The sequence below is a fragment of the Bos indicus genome, chromosome 21 (assembly GCF_029378745.1).
Source record: "Bos indicus isolate NIAB-ARS_2022 breed Sahiwal x Tharparkar chromosome 21, NIAB-ARS_B.indTharparkar_mat_pri_1.0, whole genome shotgun sequence".
NCBI classification, from domain to species: Eukaryota; Metazoa; Chordata; class Mammalia; order Artiodactyla; family Bovidae; genus Bos; species Bos indicus.
In genome coordinates, this window is record NC_091780.1 from 22,150,602 (window position 1) to 22,174,003 (window position 23,402).

At 41.6% G+C, this 23,402-nt stretch overlaps 1 protein-coding gene across 2 annotated transcripts in view; it reads right to left on the reverse strand.

Annotated features, from left to right (window-relative positions):
- The window catches only part of BLM (BLM RecQ like helicase), a 92,605-nt gene that overhangs the window by 26,970 nt on the left and 42,233 nt on the right, over positions 1-23,402 (reverse strand). For both annotated transcript variants that reach the window (XM_070775159.1, XM_019983900.2), the window contains exons 11-14: positions 20,713-20,811; positions 20,340-20,488; positions 10,131-10,237; positions 8,448-8,608 (exon numbers count right to left, since the gene is read on the reverse strand). In XM_070775159.1, the coding sequence (XP_070631260.1) occupies positions 8,448-8,608; positions 10,131-10,237; positions 20,340-20,488; positions 20,713-20,811 (516 nt within the window). The remainder of the gene's footprint in view (positions 1-8,447; positions 8,609-10,130; positions 10,238-20,339; positions 20,489-20,712; positions 20,812-23,402) is intronic.

Below are 23,402 nucleotides of genomic sequence, written 5' to 3' on the forward strand. Positions count from 1 at the left end.
GGTGGATTCTTAAACACTGGACCACCAGGGAAGTCTTCCTCTCTTTTACTTTGAAATGTACTCTATACAAGATTCTAATAACTTGATTTCATTATTGAGCATGACTAATTAGGAAAAGGTCAGTTTTCATTCCAATCCCAAAGAAAAGCAATGCCAAAGAATGCTCAAACTACCGCACAATTACACTCATCTCACATGCTAGCAAAGTCATGCTCAAAATTCTACAAGCCAGGCTTCACCAATATGTGAACCATGAATTTCCAGATGTTCAAGCTGGTTTTAGAAAAGGCAGAGGAACCAGAGATCAAATTGCCAACATCCGTTGGATCATCAAAAAAGCAACAGAGTTCCAGAAAAACATCTATTTCTGTTTATTGACTATGCCAAAGCCTTTGACTGTGTGGGTCACAATAAACTGTGGGAAATTCTGAAAGAGATGGGAATACCAGATCACCTGACCTGCCTCTTGAGAAACCTGTATGCAGGTCAGGAAGCAACAGTTAGAACTGGACAGGGACCAACAGACTGGTTCCAAATAGGAAAAGGAGTACGTCAAGGCTGTATATTGTCACCCTGCTCATTTAACTTATATGCAGAGTACATCATGAGAAACACTGGGCTGAAAGAAACACAAGTGGGAATCAAGATTGCCAGGAGAAATATCAATCACCTCAGATATGCAGATGACACCACCCTTATGGCAGAAAGTGAAGAGGAACTCAAAAGCCTCTTGATGAAAGTGAAAGAGGAGAGTGAAAAAGCTGGCTTAAAGCTCAACATTCAGAAAACGAAGATCATGGCATCTGGTCCCATCACTTCATGGGAAATAGATGGGGAAACAGTGGAAACAGCGTCGGACTTCGTTTTTTTGGGCTCCAGAATCACTGCAGATGGTGATTCCAGCCATGAAATTAAAAGATGCTTACTCCTTGGAGTAAAGTTATGACCAACCTAGATAGCATACTGAAAAGCAGAGACATTACTTTGCCAACAAAGGTCCGTCTAGTCAAGGCTATGGTTTTTCCAGTGGTCGTGTATGAGTGTGAGAGTTGGACTGTGAAGAAAGTTGAGTGCCGAAGAATTGATGCTTCTGAACTGTGGTCTTGGGGAAGACTCTTGAGAGTCCCTTGGACTGCAAGGAGATCCAACCAGTCCATTCTAAAGGAGATCAGTCCTGGGCATTCTTTGGAAGAAATGATGCTAAAGCTGAAACTCCAGCACTTTGGCCACCTCATGCGAAGAGTTGACTCATTGGAAAAGACTCTGATGCTGGGAGGGATTGGGGGCAGGAGGAGAAGGGGACGACAGAGCATGAGATGGCTGGATGGCATCACCGACTCGATGGATATGAATTTGAGTGAACTCCAGGAGTTGGTGAGGACAGGGAGGCCTGGTGTGCTGCAACTCACTGGGTCGCAAAGAGTCGGACACGACTGAGTGACTGAACTGAACTGAACTGAATTAGAGATTTTCATGTTGTTAATTTGCAACCCTGTTCAGACCCAAGAAGGCAGGGAGAAGCTTGGTGTGGCAGGCCCGTGCTTGCGTGACTAAGTGTTATCACCACGGGAGCCAAGGCCAATGGCAGTTGCCTCTCGATGTGTTGCCACTATTTGCTCTCTCATTTTTTTGACATGGATGTGCAAGAGTGGTGCTCACACAGCCATGATATCCATAATGCCCGGATAACCGTGTTGCTCTGAAGCTCTGGGTATTTCCAGGGCTGGGGCTGTCGGGGTCACTGCTGCTAGCTTTTCCAATGGCTCAGGAATAGTGGTGTTCTCACCTACTCCAGGGCTTACTAACCATTTTTCCAGCTGATCACACACCGGTTCCTTATATTCATCAGCTGGTTTCAGAGTCAAAATTTGTGAATTTTTTTACTGGAACTCAGATGGGCAATAAGTCTGAGAGTTGTTTATACTAAAAAAGAAAAAAAGACTAGAGACTGTGGATCTTTGTCTATCAAGTTACTCAGTGGAAGCAAACTGGCACTTAAATTTCAGGAGCCTGATAAATCAGTTTTTGGTAAAAAATCATCTTCAAGCCTATCTGTTTCAGTGGCAAATTTAGAGCCTATAACCCAGGTGAAGACACTGTATCTCCAGGCAAAATTATGTTACACAAATAAAGCTGCAAGTCTTTTTTTAGGACCTAAAAAGATGAATTGCAACTTCAAGAAGAGTATTTCAAAAAACAACTGGACGATGTGGCAGCCAGACTGAGGTTAATGACATGATTTCAGTCACTGTGAGTACCAGACCCGGGAAGAGCACAGCACGGAGCACACGGATGGCAGACAGGGTGCTCATCCATACCAGGAGCACTGATGGCTGTACTTCAGCTTATCCATCCACTGAAATTTACGGCACTGTGATCAAAGGTGAATCCCCTGGAAAGGGAAGGTCTACCGCAGCCTAGAGAGGTGGGAGAGCAGGTGGAGAGGCTGTGGAGCGAGCTGTGCCAGCCCACAGGTCTCCAGGAAGCCTGGGTGCACCTCCCAGGGTCTGCTGAGCACAGCCCTTCCAGGGAGCCCGCAGGCTCATAAGGTGACAGTGACCCCAACTCCTCCTGAGCCTCTCTTCTTCTAGTAACTGGGAACACTGGCTTTGCTGAACTGATAATTCCTTCTTTATATCTGTGTGGCTTTCAAAATTTCAGGGAACCATCATTTCTTTGTGAAGAAAAACAACCAAGTTTTATTCTGTCCCACAAATCTATTAAGATCAAGGCTGCCCAGTTGGTGATTACACCTTGACTATGAGGATTAGCTGCTCTGAGGCAGAAACAATTAGATTAAAAAAACTGAGTTAACTGATCAAAGTGTTTAAATATAAAAACATGTATACTGTAGAATATACTATATATAACGGGGCATCCCAGGTAGTGCAGTGGTAAAGAATCTGCCTGCAATGGTGGAGACTCAGGTTCGATTCCTAGGTTGGGAAGATCCCCGGGAGTAGGAAATGACAAGCCACTCCAGTATTCTTGGCTGGAAAATTCCATGGACAAAGGAGCTTGGCGGGCTACAGCCCATGGGGTCACAAAGAGTGGGACATGACTGAGCAATTGAGCACGTACATATATATAAAGAATTAAAGAAATTAAACAAATTGACTTACTTCTTTTTTCTTATCAGTTTTCTATCCGATTTTTTTATGGTTGAGATTACACACTTTTGAATTATATTTTTTCCTGCATTCATCTATCGTTAACATTCCAACATTTTCATACCATTAAAAAATTCTTCATAAACCACTTTTAATGGCAGGAATGTACTGCAATATAACCAATCATGGTCTCAGAACATTTATTATTAAAAATAACACTAAAGTAAATTCCACACCTGTTTCAGATTTGAGTGTAGTCCATCACATTGTTTTCCAGAAAAGGTCTCAGGATTACTATAGGAAATTGCCTCTCACAAAGCTGTTCCCGTCAGTTAACAAATGTTTGCCAATACAGAAGGTAAAAATCTCTGTTTTAAATGTTAATTCGATTATTAGTAAAGTTGCACTTAAAATAAATTTGTATTTAGCCCTCTGTGGTTTCTTCCTTTCCGATAGTCTCCTGACAGCCTCAGGTAATTGACTATTTGAGACTCATGCTTCTCTTATTACATTTTTACAAGGTCTTCATTATGTTTTATTTTTGAAGATATAGTTCCCAGTTTGCTGTTGCCTTTTGGTTTTGTTATAGATACAGAACTGTTTAGTTGTTTAGGTTTTTAATCATTTGGAGCAGTTACTTCCTGTGGGGTTTGTTTCTAAGCTTAGGTTCTCTTCCACATTTAAAAATATCAGTACTTGTATTTGCCTGTAATTTTTTTCTTGGTTACGTGGTATGTGGAATCTTTGTTCTTGGACCAGGGATTGAACCTATGCTCCCTGCTTTGGAAGCATGAAGTCTCAACATGGACAGCAAGGACGTCCCTACCTGTAATTACTTTTGATATGAGGACTCGGGATAATTCTCCCCATCAGGTAGCCAGTGCCACAAGTTGAATAAACTTCCCTTCCTGATTGTGCTGAGTGCCCAGTCGTGTCTGACTCTTTGCGACCCCATAGACTTATAGCCCGCCAGGCCTCTGTCCATGGAATTCTCCAGGTGAGAATACTGGAGTGGGTTGCCATTTTCTTCTCCAGGGGCTTCTCAATTAATTTTAAATTTTAATTAATTTATTTACTTTTGACTATCCTGGGTCTGTGCTGCTGTGCGGGCTTTTCTTTAGCGGTGGAGAGGAGAGCTACTCCCCTGTTGCGGTGCACAGGCTTCTCATTGTGGTGACTTCTCTTGCCGCAGAGCATGGGCTCTAGGGCATGCAGGCTTCAGTAGCTGCAGCACAGGAGCTCAGTAGCTGTGATACACTGGCTTAGCTGCTCCATGGCACGTGCGATCTTCCGAGACCACCCATGTCTTCTACACTGGCAGGCGGATTCTTTACCACTGAGCCAACAGGGAAGCTCCCAAATTAATTTTAAATGCCTTCCTTATCATATACTGTTTTTACATGTTTCTAGTCTATTTTTGGATTTATGTTTCATTGATCTATAATGTATTGCAAAGGCAGTGTTCATGAGTTATCATTTTCTTGCCAAATTCTTTTGGTTATTTTCACTTGAATGTTCATCCAGGCAAACTTTCAAAAAAGTTCATCAAAGGAAAAAAAAACTGCAATTTTTATTAGTTAAATATTAATTCGGAAAGAATGCCATCTATAGTTATGTCTGTGAAGACAAACCAGTATTTTCTGAACTTCTAAATATCTGAGAAAGCCGTTCCATTGTTTTCAACATAAATAACAATAAGCTGAGCATGAAGCCCCTCAGTCCCAGCCTTCTAGAGATAGTCTGGTTCTGTTTTTTTAATTTAGTGACAGTGCCTCAGGCAAATCTGTTTCTCATTCTTTGTAGAGTAACCTATTTCTTTATCTTAACGAATACAATTTCTTCAGTTCAGTTCAGTCGCCCAGTCGTGTCCGACTCTGTGACCCCATGAACCGCAGCACTCCAGGCCTCCCTGTCCATCACCAACTCCCAGAGTCTACCCAAACTCATGTCCATCGAGTCGGTGATGCCATCCAGCCATCTCATCCTCTGTCGTCCCCTTCTCCTCCTGCCCCCAATCCTCCCAGCATCAGTCTTTTCCAATGAGTCAACTCTTCGCATGAGGTGGCCGAAGTACTGGAGTTCCAGCTTTAGCATTATTCCTTCCAAAGAAATCCCAGGGCTGATCTCCTTCAGAATGGACTGGTTGGATCTCCTTGCAGTCCAAGGGACTCTCAAGAGTCTTCTCCAACACCACAGTTCAAAAGCATCAATTCTTCAGTGCTCAGCTTTCTTCACAGACCAACTCTCACATCCATACATGACTACTGGAAAAACCATAGCGTTGACTATACAGACCTTTGTTGGCAAAGTAATGTCTCTGCTTTTCAATATGCTATCTAGGTTGGTCAAAACTTTCCTTCCAAGCAGTAAGTGTCTTTTAATTTCATGGCTGGAATCATTACCTGCAGTGATTTTGGAGCCCCCCTACAATAAAGTCTGACACTGTTTCTTTCCACTGTTTCCCCATCTATTTCCCATGAAGTGATGGGACTAGATGCTATGATCTTAGTTTTCTGAATGTTGAGCTTTAAGCCAGCTTTTTCACTCTCCTCTTTCACTTTCATCAAGAGGCTTTTGAGTTCCTCTTCACTTTCTGCCATAAGGGTGGTATCATCTGCATATCTGAGGTGATTGATATTTCTCCCGGCAATCTTGATTCCAGCTTGTGCTTCTTCCAGCCCAGCGTTTCTCATGATGTACTCTGAATATAAGTTAAATAAGCAGGGTGACAATATACAGCCGTGATGTACTCCTTTTCCTATTTGGAACCAGTCTGTTGTTCCATGTCCAGTTCTAACTGTTGCTTCCTGACCTGCATATAGGTTTCTCAAGAGGCAGGTCAGGTGGTCTGGTATTCCCATCTCTTTCAGAATTTTCCACAGTGTATTGTGACCCACACAGTCAAAGGCTTTGGCATAGTCAATAAACAGAAATAGATGTTTTTCTGGAACTCTCTTGCTTTTTCCATGATCCAGCAGATGTTGGCAATTTGATCTCTGGTTCCTCTGCCTTTTCTAAAACCAGCTTGAACATCTGGAAGTTCACGGTTCACATATTGGTGAAGCCTGGCTTGGAGAATTTTGAGCGTTACTTTGCTGGCGTGTGAGATGAGTGCAATTGTGCGATAGTTTGAGCATTCTTTGGCATTGCCTTTCTTTGGGATTGGAATGAAAACTGACATTTTCCAGTTCTGTGGCCACTGATGAGTTTTCTAAATCTGCTGACATATTGAGTGCAGGACTTTCACAGTATCATCTTTTAGGATGTGAAATAACTCAACTGGAATTCCATCACCTCCACCAGCTTTGTTTGTAGTGATGCTTCCTAAATCTTTCAACTTTGTAAATCAAACAAATATTCTGAATTATCTAAGTTTTTCCCTAGTGATTCTGAGATGACTCTTAATTTCTTATATATTTATTATGTATTTATTTATAATACATTTGACTATTCTATCAATCTCAACTCTCCCGATTTCATTCTTGGGTACACTTATTATTTTTAGGCTGAATATTACTCCCTGTTGCCAAACATTTTTCTGTTTGGCAAAAAAAAACCCCACACTTTCTTTGTTTTTTATTCCTTCAATTTTCGTATGTTTCTTTTTCCCTTTACAGTCTGAAGTTATTCACTACATCATTGATTCAAATGTCTGCATTGAATTGAACCGTGTGTGTCTTGATATATAATTCTATTTGTTTTGTTTTTTCTTGCATTTTCTTGTTTGCATACATGGAATTTTTATTTTTCCCTTCATGTCAGCCTTTTCATATCATCTTCTTATGGCAAACTGTTTCTAGTTCATACAAGTTTTCTTAAATCTTTCTAAGGATATTAAGTTGATATCCTCTAAGACTTCCTTTTATTTTCCCTCAGAAAATAATTTCAAAAGTTATTTTCTTTCTGAATCTTCAGGGTAATGATTTCTTTTTTTATGAGCTGAAAATTTCATGGGCTCCAAAAAAAAAGTTTAGTCATTCTCAGATTCATCCTTGTATGTAGAGGGATCTATCCAAGTGACAATATGGGATGCCTAGAGTGTTCTCGGCTTCTTTCTTGATCCACTTGGGTGACAAATCTGTCATATCAGAAGTAGATGCTCAGCATCACTAGTTATTAGGGGATGCAAGTAAAATCACAATGAGATACCACTTTACATCCACCAGGATGGATATAGCTTAAAAAAAGGACAATAATTAGTGTTGGTGAAGTAGAGGCATTGGAACCTCATACATTGCTGGGATGTCTAACTTTATAATTGCTTTGGAAAACGGGCAGTTCCTTAAAAAGTTAAACAATGAGCTTCCATATGACTAAGCAGTTCTACTTCTAGGTATTTTTTTATTTATAAATTAATTAACTTTTGGCTGTGTAGGCCTCTGTTGCCGTGCTCAGGTTTTCTCTAGTTGTGGCGAGCAGGGGCTGTCCTTCGCTGTGGGGCTTGGGCTCCTCATTGTGGTTGTGGGGCACAGGTTTAGGCTCGAGGGCTTCAGCAGCTGCAGTCTGAGGGCTTAGAGCACAGGTTCAGTAGTTGTGGTGCATGGGCTTAGTTGCTCCGCGGCATGTGCAATCTTCCCAGACCAGGGATGGAACCCGTGTCCCCTGGACTGGCAAGGGGATTCTTATCCATCATACCACCAGGGAAGTCCCTCCACTCCTAGGTATTTACCCAACAGAACTGAACGTATGTTTACATAAAAACTTGCACAGAAGCACTATTCATAAGAGTTAAACAGTGGATACAACCCAGATGCCTTCCAACTGATGAACAGATAAGAAATATGGTACCTCATACAATGGAATATTATCCAGACACAAAAAGGAGTCAAGTACTGATACACACTACAATGTGGATAAATCTCGAAAACATGCTAAGTAAGAGAAATCTGTCACAGAAGAATGCATACTCTATGATTCCATTTGTATGAAATGTCCAGGATAGGAAACTCTACGGAGACAGATTAATAGTAGTTAATAGATTAGTGAACTGGGGGTTGGGGGGTGTGGGGAGTGATGGCTAGTGGATATGCGGTTTCTTTCTGGGATGATGGAGTGTTCTGGAATTAGACAGTGGTAATGGTTGCACAACCTTGTGAATATACTAAAAACCACTGACTTGTAAACTCTGGGAGGGAGAATTTTATGGTATGCGAATTACATCCCAATAAGAAAATTTTTTTTTTAATTTAAGAAAGAAAAAGCAACTTTAGATGTCTCAAAGATCTACTTTTAGATCCGCCTTCTTTTGATGTTTACTATTTAAGGTAAAAACAATTTTCCACCCAAGGTGGCTTATATACTATAAAGCATTGTTTCCTTTATGTTAAGAGATGTTACCTGGCAGCCATCCTGATTAATCCACTTGTGCTGCACTTCGTCTCTGGCGGAGTCACTGAGGCCGGCGTGATAAGCCAGGGCAGCAAGGCCATCGTTCTGTAACGTTTCAGCCATTGTGTCACATTCTCGCCTGGAGAGGCAGTAAATTATCCCTGAGTCATCTGCCAAGAAACCAAGACAGTCTTGTGAAATGAGGACACGTAACATAAACGGCGACATGACTTACATGATGTCTTCAGAATTGTCTGAACTGTAAACAAACCTTCAGTTTTCTGACAGCAGAGGAGAATCACATAGGTAGAATAAATCAAGCAAGGAGTAACATGTGCTGGAAATGACAAGATTTGACTTGCAATCCTGTTCCTCCAAATGGACCTGGAGGCGCCCTGGCTCCGTTTCTCACTGCTATACAATAGGAAGGCACTCCTACACAGACTTTGTAGAAAGCATATGGTGATATGTATCAAGAGCCTTAGAAATTCTCCTTCCTTTTGACTCAGTTTCCTTCTGGGAAACAAATCGAAGAAATAAAGTGTCCCAAGGACTTATTTAACAAGTTCTGTTTATAATTTTTGGCCACATTGTGCAGCATGCAAGATCTTAGTTCCCCAAACAGGGACTGAACCCTGGCCCCCTGCAGGTGGAAGTGCACAGTCTTAACCACTGGACCACCAGGGAAGGCCCTATAGTTTTTAAGATTAAAAAAAAAAATTTAAGGGCCAACATAGGACATAATTAAGAAAGAAAATTATAAGCAATCATTCAGTGTTTTCTAAGTTTTTAAAAAGACACGAGAAAATGTTTAAGATTTAAAAGAGGTAAAGGGTAGAAAACACTGTATATACAGTAGGCTAATGGAAAGAAAAATACACACAAAAATTACTGGAAGGAAATAAGCCAAAATGGTAAGAGTAACTTAACTTGTCCTATGGTAAGGTCTGTCCTTTGATTCTTTCTTCCCTTCCTTTCTAAATTCTCTTCACTGTATTATATTTGCTGCTGTTTGTATGTATGTTATTTTTAAAAATCGGACAATAAAAGGCAGTAAAGAAAAAGACATCTCTCTGTGGAAGGGCCAAAGATACAGGTACACACAGAAGGCTATTTATATTAGCTCCCTGGGTGGCGGGGGCTGGGGGTGGGGGTATGGGAAAGGAAATTACTGACTTTTTCTTTGATCTATCTCTGTATTGTCTGATTTACTGAAACAAATTTGTATACAAATTAAAAAAAATAAAATAGAGATGTTTAACAGCAACAACAACAAATGCTCCATGGAAAAGTAGCTAAGAGGTTACATGGAAAACTACCATGAATCTCGGAATCTCATTCTAGTTAACAGGACTCAAAGGCAGACACACTTGGGAGAAGGCACTAGAACAGAGTTGCATAATTCACACACTGATAGCAGCCAGAAGAAAGACTGAAACCACGAATAATACAGGTGTGTAGGAGGCGGTATTTAATATGCTTTTTATTAGGGGTTATTGCTAGCAAACCGAATGAGGTTTTCTAATTTTCAGAACTGAGAGAGTTGCAATATTCTGTGCTATAAACAGCAAGTTAGTGCTACCATGATGAGAAAAGAAATGCTTAATAGGCGATTTTATATATTCAACCATGGTACTAAAAAGACATTTACTCATCACTTCTAGACATAGTTCATCACAAGGCTGTACTCACGTGGGTGATGCTTTCTGATCCATTCTAAGCAATCAAATGCCACCTTTTTAGGTTTTTTGGGTAACACGTAGTATTTTAGATTGTGTCTGTTGAAGCTCATGCTAAACCTAAAAGAAGTCAGAAACATAAAAATTTCACTATTATGAGAAAATATAGGTTTAGCCACCTTCAAAAACTGAACGCTGATTGGGCTTTCCTGGTGGCTCAGTGGTAAAGAATCTACCTGCAAATGCAGGAGACACGGTTTGATCCCTGGTCCAGAAGATCCCACACGCCTCGGAGCAACCATGCCCGTGCACCACAGCTATTGAGCCTGTGCTCCAGAGCCCGGAAACTGCAACTACAGAAGCCCAGGCGCCCGAGGGCCCGCCCGTGCGCCACAGCGAGAAGCCACTGCAACGAAAAGCCCGCACACCACAACTAGAGAGCTGCCCCCACTCCCCGAAATCAGAGGAAAGTTCTCACAGCAACAAAGACCCAGCACAGCCAAAATAAGTAAATGAACAAAATTATAAAATAAAAAAAATTAAGCACTGGTTTTCTACAATGCAAACCTAATCATCAAGTTGTCTTAAAGTGAATATAACTACTGGCAACTTACATAATAAAACACAGCTGGAAGTTAGGTTAAAGATTAAGGATGGTGATAAGGAAGGTATGTCTATGGGACTATGACAATCAGAAGGAGGGCCAAAGAAAAAAATATGCAGAAAAGACAGGAGTCCAGGTTCCAAAAACAAGGTAGATTAAAAGCAGAGATGGTTAAAATATTATGTAAAAGATGAGAAATTCATAGAGAAACCATACATAACTTTAGGCTACCAGTATCCCCCAATTCTAACTGTGCACAGACGAGTGGGGGCTTCCCGGGCGGTGCTAGTAGCAAAGAACCTGCCAGCCAATGAAGGGGATGCCAAGGGACGTGGGTTCGATCCCGGGGTCAGGAAGATCTCCTGGAGGAGGGCGTGGCAACCCACTTCAGTATTCCTGCCTGGAGAATCCCATGGACAGAAGAGCCTGGTTGGCTACAGTCCATGGGGTGGCAAAGAGTCGGACACAACTGAAGTGACTAGGCACGCATGCACACAAAGAGTGGAGAGCTGGCTGCAAGGCCCCAGGAGGTGAAGTCTGCAGACCCTGATCACTGCCCTTTGCTCTGTGCTCAGAGGGGGCGTGACTGACTCTGAGATGGATACACTCTTCGTCCTCTGGCCTTTCGCTCTTGGTCCCCCACGTCCCCTATCTCCTTTGTGAGCTCTGCCTCTCCATTATCTCCTTTCTTGTGCTCCAGTCTCTTCTGTGAATTCTTCCCTTTTATCTCTGTGTAGGTACCTGGACCTTCCAATCCTGAAAACAACAAAAGCTTCTCTTGACCCATCATACGTTCCACTGCAGCTAGCGTCCCACTTTGTTCTCTCCCTCCAAAGGCAGGTTTCTCAGAATCTTCTTGTGCCCCCAACCAGCTGGCTTTTGGCATTACCATTCTACCAAAATTGCTTTATCAGAGCTTTGAGAATCTGGAGAAGGATGATGGAATTGTTATAGGGTCCTTGGCCCTGGGGAGCCCCTGAATCTGTGCCAGGTTCCAACATGGCCCCAGGAAGGAGTGAGAACATGAAGTAAGGAGTTAAAGTTAGAGAATGAAGACATCTCAGTGCCTGGGTGGATGGAAGGGAACGAAGATGGTGAACTGCAATAACCTGTGGTAAGGAGGTGGTCTATACACAGCGGGTAGGGATCAGAGGAAGGAAAGATGGGGACTAAAACCACTGCCTTTCTGTTTTTGTATCTAAGTTCAAGCTAGATGGGTCCAGGTTTGGTTGCCATTGATATCAAGATACACACTTAATTTTAGGACTAAAGAATGCTTCACATGTGAGGCGGGCATGTTCCTGAGGGGACTGCTATGCAGATAAGATGGCCACGCAGCAGGCGGCAGAAATCAACTGCATCTGGTATCTGCCTGGTCTTCTGTCAGACCTCATTCTCCTACCTTTTCTTGTCACCGTCTGCTGTTTGCTAGTCTTACCAAAACCTCTACCTGGGGGGTTTCTCCCCACTTACAGGAGAATCAGCTCCCGAAACGCTTGGCTCTTTTCTTCTTCCCCTGTATTATCCTCTTCAGGGACTGCACTCTCACTGCTTTAAACAGCATCCAAATATCATACCTGCGAGTTCCAACTTCACTCCCACCTTAGACCTCTTTTCAGAGTTCTAAACCACTGTTCAACTTCTTCCAAATCAGTGGTCTAAATCTGGGGTATGCATACCCTTGCTGCTGCTGCTGCTAAGTCACTTGAGTCGTGTCCGACTCTGTGCGACCCCACAGTTGGCAGCCCACCAGGCTCCCCCATCCCTGGGATTCTCCAGGCAAGAACGCTGGAGTGGGTTGCCATTTCCTTCTCCAATGCATCAAAGTGAAAAGTGAAAGTGAAGTCGCTCAGTCGTGTCCGACTCTTTGAAACCCCATGGACTGCAGCCCACCAGGCTCCTCCGCCCATGGGATTTTCCAGGCAAGAGTATTGGAGTGGAGTGCCACTGCCTTCTCTGATGTATACCCCTAGGGGTTCACAAAGATTTTCTCAAGGTACATGAGCGAAGATAATCTTACAGGAATCAATTTCCAGATCCTGTTTTCACATGTATGAATTTTTCCCTAAAAGATGGATCTGAGGGACTTCCTGGTGGTCCAGTGGTTAAGAATTTGCCTTCCAATGCGGGGGACATGGGTTCAGTCCCTGGTGGGGGCACTAAGATTCCACATGCTGTGGGGCAACTAAGCCCCTGAGCTGCAACTACTGAGCCCTAGCACACCACAACAAAAGATCCTGCATGATACAACTAAGACCTGACACAGCCAAATATATAAACAAATATTAAAGACAAACAATCAAGAAAAGATGGATCTGAGAATGCTGGTAATCAGGACTTTCTGCTCATCGTTGTTTAGTTGCTAAGTTGTGTCTGACTCTTTTTTCGAATCCATGGACTGTAGCCCACCAGGCTCCTCTGTCCATGGGATTCTCCAGGCAAGAATACTGGAGCGGGTTACCATTTCCTTGTCCAGGGGATCTTCCCAACCCAGGGATAGAACCCAAATCTCCTGCAAGGCAGGCAGAGTCTTTATCGCTGAGCGACTAGGGAAGCCCTTTCTGCTCGATACTCCTGCCCCTTTTTTTCCCTTTTACAATTGTCTCTCACTTTTGAAAAACAAACTTTACTTTTCAGCCATTCTAAACTTACCACGTGCATTGTTCCAGATGTAAAAACCTCCCAACAAAACGACTGAAATGCAGTATGGGTGTAGGTACAACTTTCTCTAATCTAAGTACCAGAGACCCCGGGTGGGGCTTCCTGTCTCTCAGTGCTTTACACGTTTCTGTTAAGAGTAAACATCAGGAAAAAAGTATTGTGGCCTTTATTGGGATGATCTGATTTCAGATACACTGACAGGAAAGTGGCGGCAGAGAAGCTGATGCTCACTTTATGACATTGGCCGCTTTCATTCCTATTGTCATGAGATGCATTATGCACAGCGTCTTGTGAGATGACTGCTAAACCATACTGAGAATCCACTCCTCTTAAGACACCATGTATACGTACAAAGCACTCAGAGATCTTTCAGAGCTTGAGATGGCAGAAGAATGTGTGGCAGACTGCGGCAAGACGGTAGATGAGAGACTTGATACACCCACAGACTATTCTGATTGTTCTCAATTAATTATTTATAATCACTGCCACAGCAAAGGAAACTGCAGTCTTGATAAAATTTAGGCATAAAAAGAATTGCCCAGGAATACAAATGATGTAGATAATTTAAAAACTTGTATGATTTGGGCTTAAGCTGGGAATGCCATGTGAGTCTCCCTGCTGCTGCTGCTGCTGCTGCTGCTAAGTCGCTTCAGTCGTGTCCGACTCTGTGCGACCCCATAGACGGCAGCCCACCAGGCTCCCCCATCCCTGGGATTCTCCAGGCAAGAACACTGGAGTGGGTTGCCATTTCCTTCTCCAATGCATGAAAGTGAAAAGTGAAAGTGAAGTCGCTCAGTCGTGTCCGACCCTCAGCGACCCCATGGACTGCAGCCCACCAGGCTCCTCCATCCATGGGATTTTCCAGGCAAGAGTACTGGAGTGGGGTGCCATCGCCTTCTCTGTGAGTCTCCCTAGGAATGCTGAAATGATTATACACAAGAATGACCTTACTGATTTCCCCTACATTTTACACATTACATTTAATTTCAGAACGGTGTTTTATGCATTAAGCAAAAAAGTTTTGGGTCAAAAAAGGGGAGATAAAAGCACATGCTGTTGAATCCACTATATCACTGGTGGGAATGAAAAATGGTGCAGCCACTTTGGAAAGCTCTCAAAAGGTTAAAAATAGTTACAATACGACCCAACAATTCCACTTCTGGGGATATACCCAAGAGAACTGAAAACACAGGTACACACAAAAACATGTATGGGAAGTTACTATGCCTGTGTTCAAATTCATGTTGCTCAAGGGTCCACTGTATTCACACAATTTGTTATAATGAAAAAGTTAAATCTCTTAAAGAGTTCATCACATATAACAAATCTTACTTGGCTTGTTGGAAATGGGATGTTTGGAATTAACAGATACTCTAATTAGAGTTCACATCAGTTGATAAGTGGATAAATAAATGTGAAATGCCTATTCAAAAAAGATTATTACGCCATAAAAAGGAATGAAGGAATTTCAGGTGGTTTACTGACTAAAACTCTGTGCTCCCAATGCAGGGGGCCTAGGTTCAATCCCTGGTTGGGGAACTAGATCCTGTATACTGCAACTAAGAGCCGGCACAGTAAAATAAATGATTTTTTTTTAAAGGAATGAAATTCTGATATATGTTACAAAATAGATGAACCCTGAAAACAAGTGAAAGAAGCAGGGCAGAAACAGGAAGGAGAGAATGGGTGGTGACTACTGAGTACTAGGTTTCTTTCTGGGGTGATAAAAATGTTCTAAACTTAGATTTGGGGGATGGGTACACAGCCTGTGAAAGTACAAACAAACCAGTAAATTCTAACCTTGAAATGGGTGAATTCGGTGGTGTGTCAAATGTGTCTCAATATTTTTTTTAAAAAAGCTTTGGATCCCAAAATATCTTCACCGAGGGAATACTGGTGTAGACACTGAAATGGTAAATATTATTAGGTCCAGGGTGTCAAGCTCTAGCCATGCTAAGTGACGTTAGGAAATGGGATCAGTTTGTGCTCGGCTCTGCTTCTGGAACCGAGCCACCATCATGGGCATGTGTCCTAAGTAGTTTATGTGAGTTGAAAAACAAAGTCAGAATTTTTTTTTTTTATATAAGAAAATAAGTCTAGTTTGGCCAATTGTTTTGGCAATGAAAACTGGCTTTGCCAATTAGGTTTCATGGTAGTCATGTCTCATTGTTTGAAAGAGCTAATTGGCAGCCATAAAGTTCTGACAAAACTATTATTTAAAAGCATATCACAGAATAAAAACATGTCAAAAATACACTAGAAAAGATGTACTGAAGTTAATAGTATTTTGATTTCCCTAACTCCTGGATAAAGGAATCATTTGAATGAAAAGAGTAACAAGGATATCTAATAGCCACTAGAAAAGTTTGGTAAAGCATATTTTTAAAGGTATATTTCCCAGAAAAAGTAAAGTGAATAAATAATGACCTGACTTATTTTGCCAAATGGTTCCAAATTCTTTCCTTTTCACAAAATTTGGAGGACTTAATTGAGATGTCAGCTGAGAGATCATTACAAATAATTTTCAATGACAGATCATTATATAATTTTGGCATATATATCAGGAGGAATTCAAATAACTGAGCATTAATGTAGAATAAAATGCTTTCCATTCCTATCTACATGCTTATATGAGCAACATTTCTCAATGCTATAAAATATACCTCTAAAAATAAGAAATATGAACTGACTTGATTGATCCATAGATAAATGTACTGAGAAAAAAGTCCTAGCTCATTAAGTTACACATTCCCCATCAAAATTTATCCCTAAGAATTATTTTCAAAAATGTATTTAAGCTGTTCTATCAGTCATGTACTACTAATGTTATATATAATTCATTTTTTCAGTTAGGAAGAAAATTTTACTATAGGAAATTAAAAAAAAAACAATTAATTTATATACATGTTTTTCTTTCAGGTAAATATGACAGAGTAAGCAATAAGACTTCATGCATAAAAATACATTACCTTAGGGTAAAATTCTATGGGGAAATTGAAAGAGAAACAGTATTCTTTTTTATATTAACTGCATAAATGTCTAACTCTTATTTTTCTTTCTCGGTTCATATTATAAGGCCTTGAAGAAAAGGGATAAAGCCAATCAATTTTACTTCCATCCTCATATTTCCCAAAGACAAAGAATGTTATCACAGACTGGCAGGAGGAGAGAAGAGCAGGGACCGTGGCTTCAACCCTAGGGGCACCTGTCTTCACTAGGGCCACGACACCACAGCAGTGGGGAAATTTAATCCAAACAAGGGGTCTATGGACAGAAAAGAAGATAAAAAAAAAAAAGTAACAGAAAATGTTGGTTAATGTTGGGGGCCAGAGTGAGGTACTCCGCCCATGGCAAAGGTCATGAGGAAGGAGGCTCGACATACACAAAGGCGGGATAGAGCCTCAGGAGTCCCCCTGGAAATCCTCGAGCGTCTACCCCCATAACCAGAGCCTGCCTACTTTACTACTTTGTGCTCTTACCTACACCTCTGACTTTACGGGGGGCTGTCCCCCACCACCTCTTTCGGAGAAGGAGTTAACCTAGAGCTCCAGTCAATAAAAACTCTTGGGTGTGACAAGAGTGTTTTAACCTACAAACTCCTCTGAAGGTTCTCTAGCCTGCCTGACAGGCTCGTCGGGCCACATGTGATTGCTCACAGCCTCCCAACCGTGAGAGGCACGAGATGCTTTAAACCCTCTAAAAACAGGTTCTTTAGAGAAGTTAGAAAACTATAAGTATAGTGGGCTAATTAGAAATTGTGTTGGTGAAGGGTTTTTCATTTGTTGAGCCAATGTTTGTTGCTAAGTCTCCATATCTCCTGCCCTTACACACATTAATGAATATATAGAAGGAATAAGTATTAACCTTTGATATTAATCACGTTAGACCTTAGGCTAAGTCAATTCTTTCCTTAACTAAAACCCACTACACCCTCACCCTATAGGAATGTAACTTTATTTGGGTGGCGTCTGTTTTAAGAATAATCACCCCTGGAGAAATGTGTCCTGGTTGACTGACCGCTGTCACAAGGAGAGGGTCATAAATTGTCAGCAGGTCCCCCTGGCCAGAAGATGATGTAACACCCCTAAGACCTCTGTATACATTTGTATGAAGCACCTGACTTTGATAAAAGTCAGGACTGCTGACCCCACGTGACTTTTGCATAACATCTCAGTGTATAAAAGTAGACCATGGAAAATAAAGAATTGGGATCGGTTTCTCGAAAGACTGGTCTCCCCATGTCGCTCTCTCTCCCACTCTGGCTGAGTCTCCATCTGGAGCGCGGAACCCGCCATGCTTACTAATTATGCCTGGGCTTCTAAGATCCGACCGGGGAGGCCTCAGTGTCTCCTCTCCTTCGGGAGAACGGAAGGACGCCTGCGGCCTACGTAAGTGGTGCAAATTTCTTGTCTTGAAGTTTTATTGGTCTCCCGCGTAAACCAAGCTACTCAGCCTCTTTTCTCCACTGAATTTTCCTACTGAGCTATCCTCATCCTATTACTCTTTATATCTTTGATAAAATATTTAAATAAATAGGTCGCCGACGCCGTCCCCGCTTTGAATACCCTGGATCAGCCGGGGGTTAAAATCTTTTACTTTCAACTCAGGGATTTAAATTCTCCCAAATATAGAAGCACCAAATATATTAAAGGAGTCAACAGACCTGCCCAAATTTTCATATTTTACCCACATTTACCAAAATTCTTCCATACGTTTCATTTATTCATTCTTACCGAGTGCCAAGTATACACAGGGCACCACATGCTAGACTCAGGGAACGTACAACCCATGACTTTTCCAAGATCTCCCCCACACATCCTTGGGAGGACATATTAGAGGTGTCTACCTCTGAGCCTGTATGTGCAATGCTTACTCAAAGAACACAGATTCGATACTTCCAAAAAGCTATTCAAAAGGTGAATTGAATTTGCATCACTTCTCTTAATTATGGACGTTTGGTAATTAATATTACTGATTTAAAAGAATAGTAGATTGCATCTGATATCTATTGATGGAAAAATGCTACAAACACTGCCTATTTTTAAAAGGGATTTTTTAAACCAGTGGAAGACTTGCAGAAACAAATTTCCAGCATGTGGGTTCTTCACTAGAACCTAAACTTATAAGACATCTTAAATATAAAATGTTGTAATATAAATCAGTTATGGAAGAAACAATCTTTTTCTCTCCCAAATTTTATAAACACTCCTCTGCAAGTGAAATTAAAATATTGCATTCCAGTTTTTGTGATTACCTGCACAAAATTCTGAAGACTCTAAAATTCTTGGGCTTATGAATGCCAGTTTAATCTGCAAAAGGTCTCTGAAGCTATCTTAATCTCAAACCCCTTCACACTAGGGCTTCTCTCGTGGCTCAGATGGTGAAGAATCTGCTTGCTATGCAGGAGACCTAGGTTTGATCCTTGGGTTGGGAAGATCCCCTGGAGAAGGGAACGCTACCCACTCCAGTATTCTTACCTAGAGAATTTCAAGGACAGTGGAGCCTGGCTGGCTACAGTCCATGGAATTGCAAGGAGTCGGACATGACTGAGTGACTAATACCATCTTCACATCCGTCCCCACATATGGCACTTAAAGAGTTCTTCTGATAATCCACCAAAATGCTGCTGTTGTCTTTATTGATCATAATATTTACAGAGCCAGCTTATTTTCTTTATTTCCAAGTGAGTCAAGCTTTAAAAATTCACCCCAATACATTAGCAGCCATTATTCCCTCAGATATTCCTCAAAGCACCCACTAATAAATCAGAAGGAAAAAATACATTAACCTTGGTAGACAACAGCTGTTTAAGTAAATGTTTGCTGAGTAAATGGAACCTGTGAGAGAATGTACTTGTCTTTACAAAGTCATACAGAGATACAAAACAACTCAGTGCAACCTATACTGGGGATATTTTCTTATAGAAGTTTTTGTTATTGAACAGTTATGGTCAAATGGTGGCAAGCAGAAGCACTTTGCTGTTGAGATGAAAACAAAGTTAAAAAAAAAGCTGCTACATACACTTTCTGGACTGCTTTCAACATCCTGGATATAGTTGGGACTTCAGAGGAAAATGACAAAGCAGTATCATCTGTCCCTTTCATTATATACACTCTACGACAGCAGTCCCCACCCAACTTTTCTGGCGCCAGGGACTGTGCCAGAAAAGACGACTGGAAGACCATTTTTCCACAGGAGCTGGGGGGCGGGGATGGTTTCAGGATTGAAGCACATTACATTTATGATGCTGCCGCTGGTCTGACAGGGGGTGGAGCCCAGAAGGTAAAGGGAGCGATGGGGAGTGGCTGTAAATACAGATGAAGCTTTGCTTGTTTGCCCACGGCTCACCTCCTGCTGTGCAGCCTGTTAGTTCCTAACAGGCCACAGTCCAGTAGCAGTCTGCGACCCCGGGTTGGGGTCCCCTGTTCTAGAATACACAGGAGCCAAAATTGGATAAATAAAAGCTAATTTATTTCTGAGACCATCCTAAGGTTTAACAAGTATGGCATGCACTTTATCCCTACTTCCAAAATTGGTACTGGGATGAGAGTTTTAATTTCAGTGACTGACTAAAAGCCCCAGGGTCTTGGTTCCCAAATTCTCCTGCACATTGGAATCACCTGAGAATTAAAAAAAATTTTTTTTAAATACAACAACAATACATACTGGCTCCCAGCTCCTCAAATCCTGATGTAATTGGCATTAGAGATGGAAATACACCTTGGAGATGGAAACGGCTGCCCACTCCAGTACTCTTGCCTGGGGAGTCCCACAGACAGAGGAGCTTGGCAGGCTACAATCCATAGGGTTGCAAAGAGTTAGAGACAACTGAAGTGACTTAGCACGCATGCACCCCAGGCACTGGGATTTTTGAAGACTCCACAAATGATCCTATTGTGCAACAATCGGGGAACCATGGCCCCCAGGTTTTAAAACGAATAACTTTTGACAACTTACACCTGAGGCCTGAGAATCTTCAGCTGAGTGAGTATGTCCTTCTGTACCCGGGGGTTGGCCGTGGCAGTGAGAGCCATCACTGGAACAGAAGGGAACTTCTGGCGAAGAATATTCATTCTTTTGTAATCTGGACGAAAATCATGTCCCCACTAGTTGGGGAAAAAAAAAACAAAACAAAACACTACTGCTTTTCAGATTACTCGGATCTTCTTTATATACAGCATACACTTAATACACATATTAAGAACCACATTATTCTTCAGTGACATAGCAGAATAATTCAATCAATATTTCTTCTCTTGGCACTCAAAATCTAAATACTGTTGGCGGTATGTATTTACTGGTATGTCAAGATGTAGAGAACGGTACTTACCTGACTCACACAGTGCGCTTCATCAATGACAAAACGTGCCAAGAGCTTCCTCTCATACAGATTCTCCAGAGTAGAGATCAGCCTGTTACTCGCACAGACCTAGACGGGAAGTATGTCAGTCAGACATTTAAAACCATTTGAACACATCACCGTAAGGATCTGGTTGTCTTTAAGTTCCACTGTGACTTAAGTTGCATTAAAACCACATAAAATTGGTTCTGATTTCAATCTATGAACTGAATTAGAAAAAGTAATAGAAAATAGCAGATGAGACATTCTAGAATGTTCACCCACATTTAGCAAACAGTTATGTATTAGGTCAGTGCTTCTAAAACAATTTTTCTGCCTCAGTGTATCTGGGAGCCACCACAGGTTTATACGGGTGACAGTGTTACAGACGTGTTACATGTGTGCATGTTGTTTGGGGGAATCATATACAAACATATGTACAATATATACACACATGTGTGCATGCTCAGTCGAGTCCAACTCTATGACCCCATGGACTGTAGACCACCAGGCTCCTCTGTCCATGGGATTTTCCAGGCAAGAATACTGGAGTGGGTTGCCATTTCCTCATTCAGGAGATCTTCGAGACCCAGAGATGGAACCTGCGTCTCATGTCTCCTACACTGGCAGGTGGATTCTTTATCACTGTGCTACCTGGGAAGCCTGTATATGCGTGGCTTGTACGTACAAGCCTGTATGTACGTATATTTCATAGCTCAGTCCATAACTGGGTCTAGAAACAATGACATCCCAGTAGCAGTGACCATATCTGGCACCCATGTCTTGACAGACATGTTGGAAGGACACAGAAGCCAGTGTGATGGAGCTTTTCCACTGGCCAAACCTAGAACAATTAAAACATCAAAACACACAATGGTAACTGATTATAACCCACTGATTAACTTAAGAATTCATGATTTCATATTGATATAAATAAATATGTGGGTAAAATGAAAAGCTTGTCCTTACAGGAGAATACCAATTAAATTAGAAGAATCATCACTTGGCACTCACTACAATAACAACTGGTGGGGACAATAAAACTCAAGTCAAAGTCTCACCAGACATAGGATATGTACACAGTTTCAGAATATTCCACAATAAGAGATCTACAATTACAAAAAAATTACATTTATTCTTGTAATGAATAATTAACAACAAAAAAAGTAATTTTACAGTGGAGAAATCTGGCAGACACCATATTAACCAAATTATCGAAGTTAACAATACCAATAATAGAATGAATTGACATCAAATGCCTCCTGATAAGCTGCACTGAGAACATATCACCACTTCTGTGATATTCTCCCCAAAATGAACAATGCAAATCTAATCAAGAGGAAATATAAAATCAAATTGTGTGACAGTCCACAAAACAACTGGTTTTCACTCAACTGTCAAGACCATGAAAGACAGAAATTGTTTGAAGAGACATGAAGAAAATGGATAATGTAGGAATTTATTTTGCTATAAAGGATATTATTGGGATAACTAGTGAAATTAGAATAAGGTTTCATAAAGTAACAGTATTGTAGCAATTAATATTTTCCAATTTTGTTAATTATACTGAGAATTCCTTGTTTTTAGGACATGCAATGAAGTATTTAGGGTTGAAAGGATATCATGTCTGCAACTTACTCTGAAATGTTTAAGGGAAAAACAGAGAAAGAATAATAGAGCAGTTACAATAAAACGTTACCATGTGGGTTTCTCAGTGAAAGTTATAGAGGAATTCTTATACTACACGCATCAGAAATTATGTCAAAAATTTAAAAACATGTGTTTTAGTGGGCTTTAATGAGATAACAGAAAAAATATACTGGTCCCTGCTCCCAGTTCCTGGAATAGGGTTCCTGAAACCCTTGTAAATTCTTAAGTGGTTAGAGCACTGGGGCTCCCCTGGTGGCTCAGTGGTAAAGAATCCGTCTACAATTCAGGAGACAGGGGTTCAATTCCTGGGTCAGGAAGATCCCCTGGAGGAGGATAAATGGCAACCCACTCCAGTACTCTTGCCTGGGAAAATGCCATGGACAGAGGAGCCTGCGGGCTACAGTTCGTGGGGTCACAAAGAGTTGGATATGACTGAGCGACTGAACAACAAGAGCACTGGGAGCACCTTTGATCCTATTGAGGCAACGCTGGTTGGGCTCCTGGGTGGGAACTGGTCGCTAGAAAGACTACACCAGGATTAAAAGCTTGGGATTTTGAGTTCTACTCCCATCCTCCAGAGAAGGGAGTCAGTGTAGAAATGGAGACTATAATTGATCATACCTATGTGAGGAAGCCTCCATAAAATACCAAAAGTATGGGGTTCAGAGAAGTTCTAGGTTGGCAAACACATCCACGTGCTTGGGGGCTGACACACCCCAATTCCACAGGGACAGAAGCTCCTGTGCTTAGGACCCGCCTCATATACCTCTTCATCTGGCTGTTTATCTGAAGGCCTTTACCACAGCCTTCAATAAACTGGTGAATGTAGCTAAATGTCTCCCTGAGTTCTGTGAGCTGCTCTTGCAAGTCACTGAATTCAAGCAGGAGGAGGTCACAGGAACCTCAGATTTGCAGCTAAGTCAGACGGAAGTTGTGGGTAACCTGTGGCTTGGCACCTGGAGCAGGGTGGTAATCTCGAGAGACTGAGCCCTTAACCTGTGGGGTCCGACACTATCTCTGGGTAGGTAGTG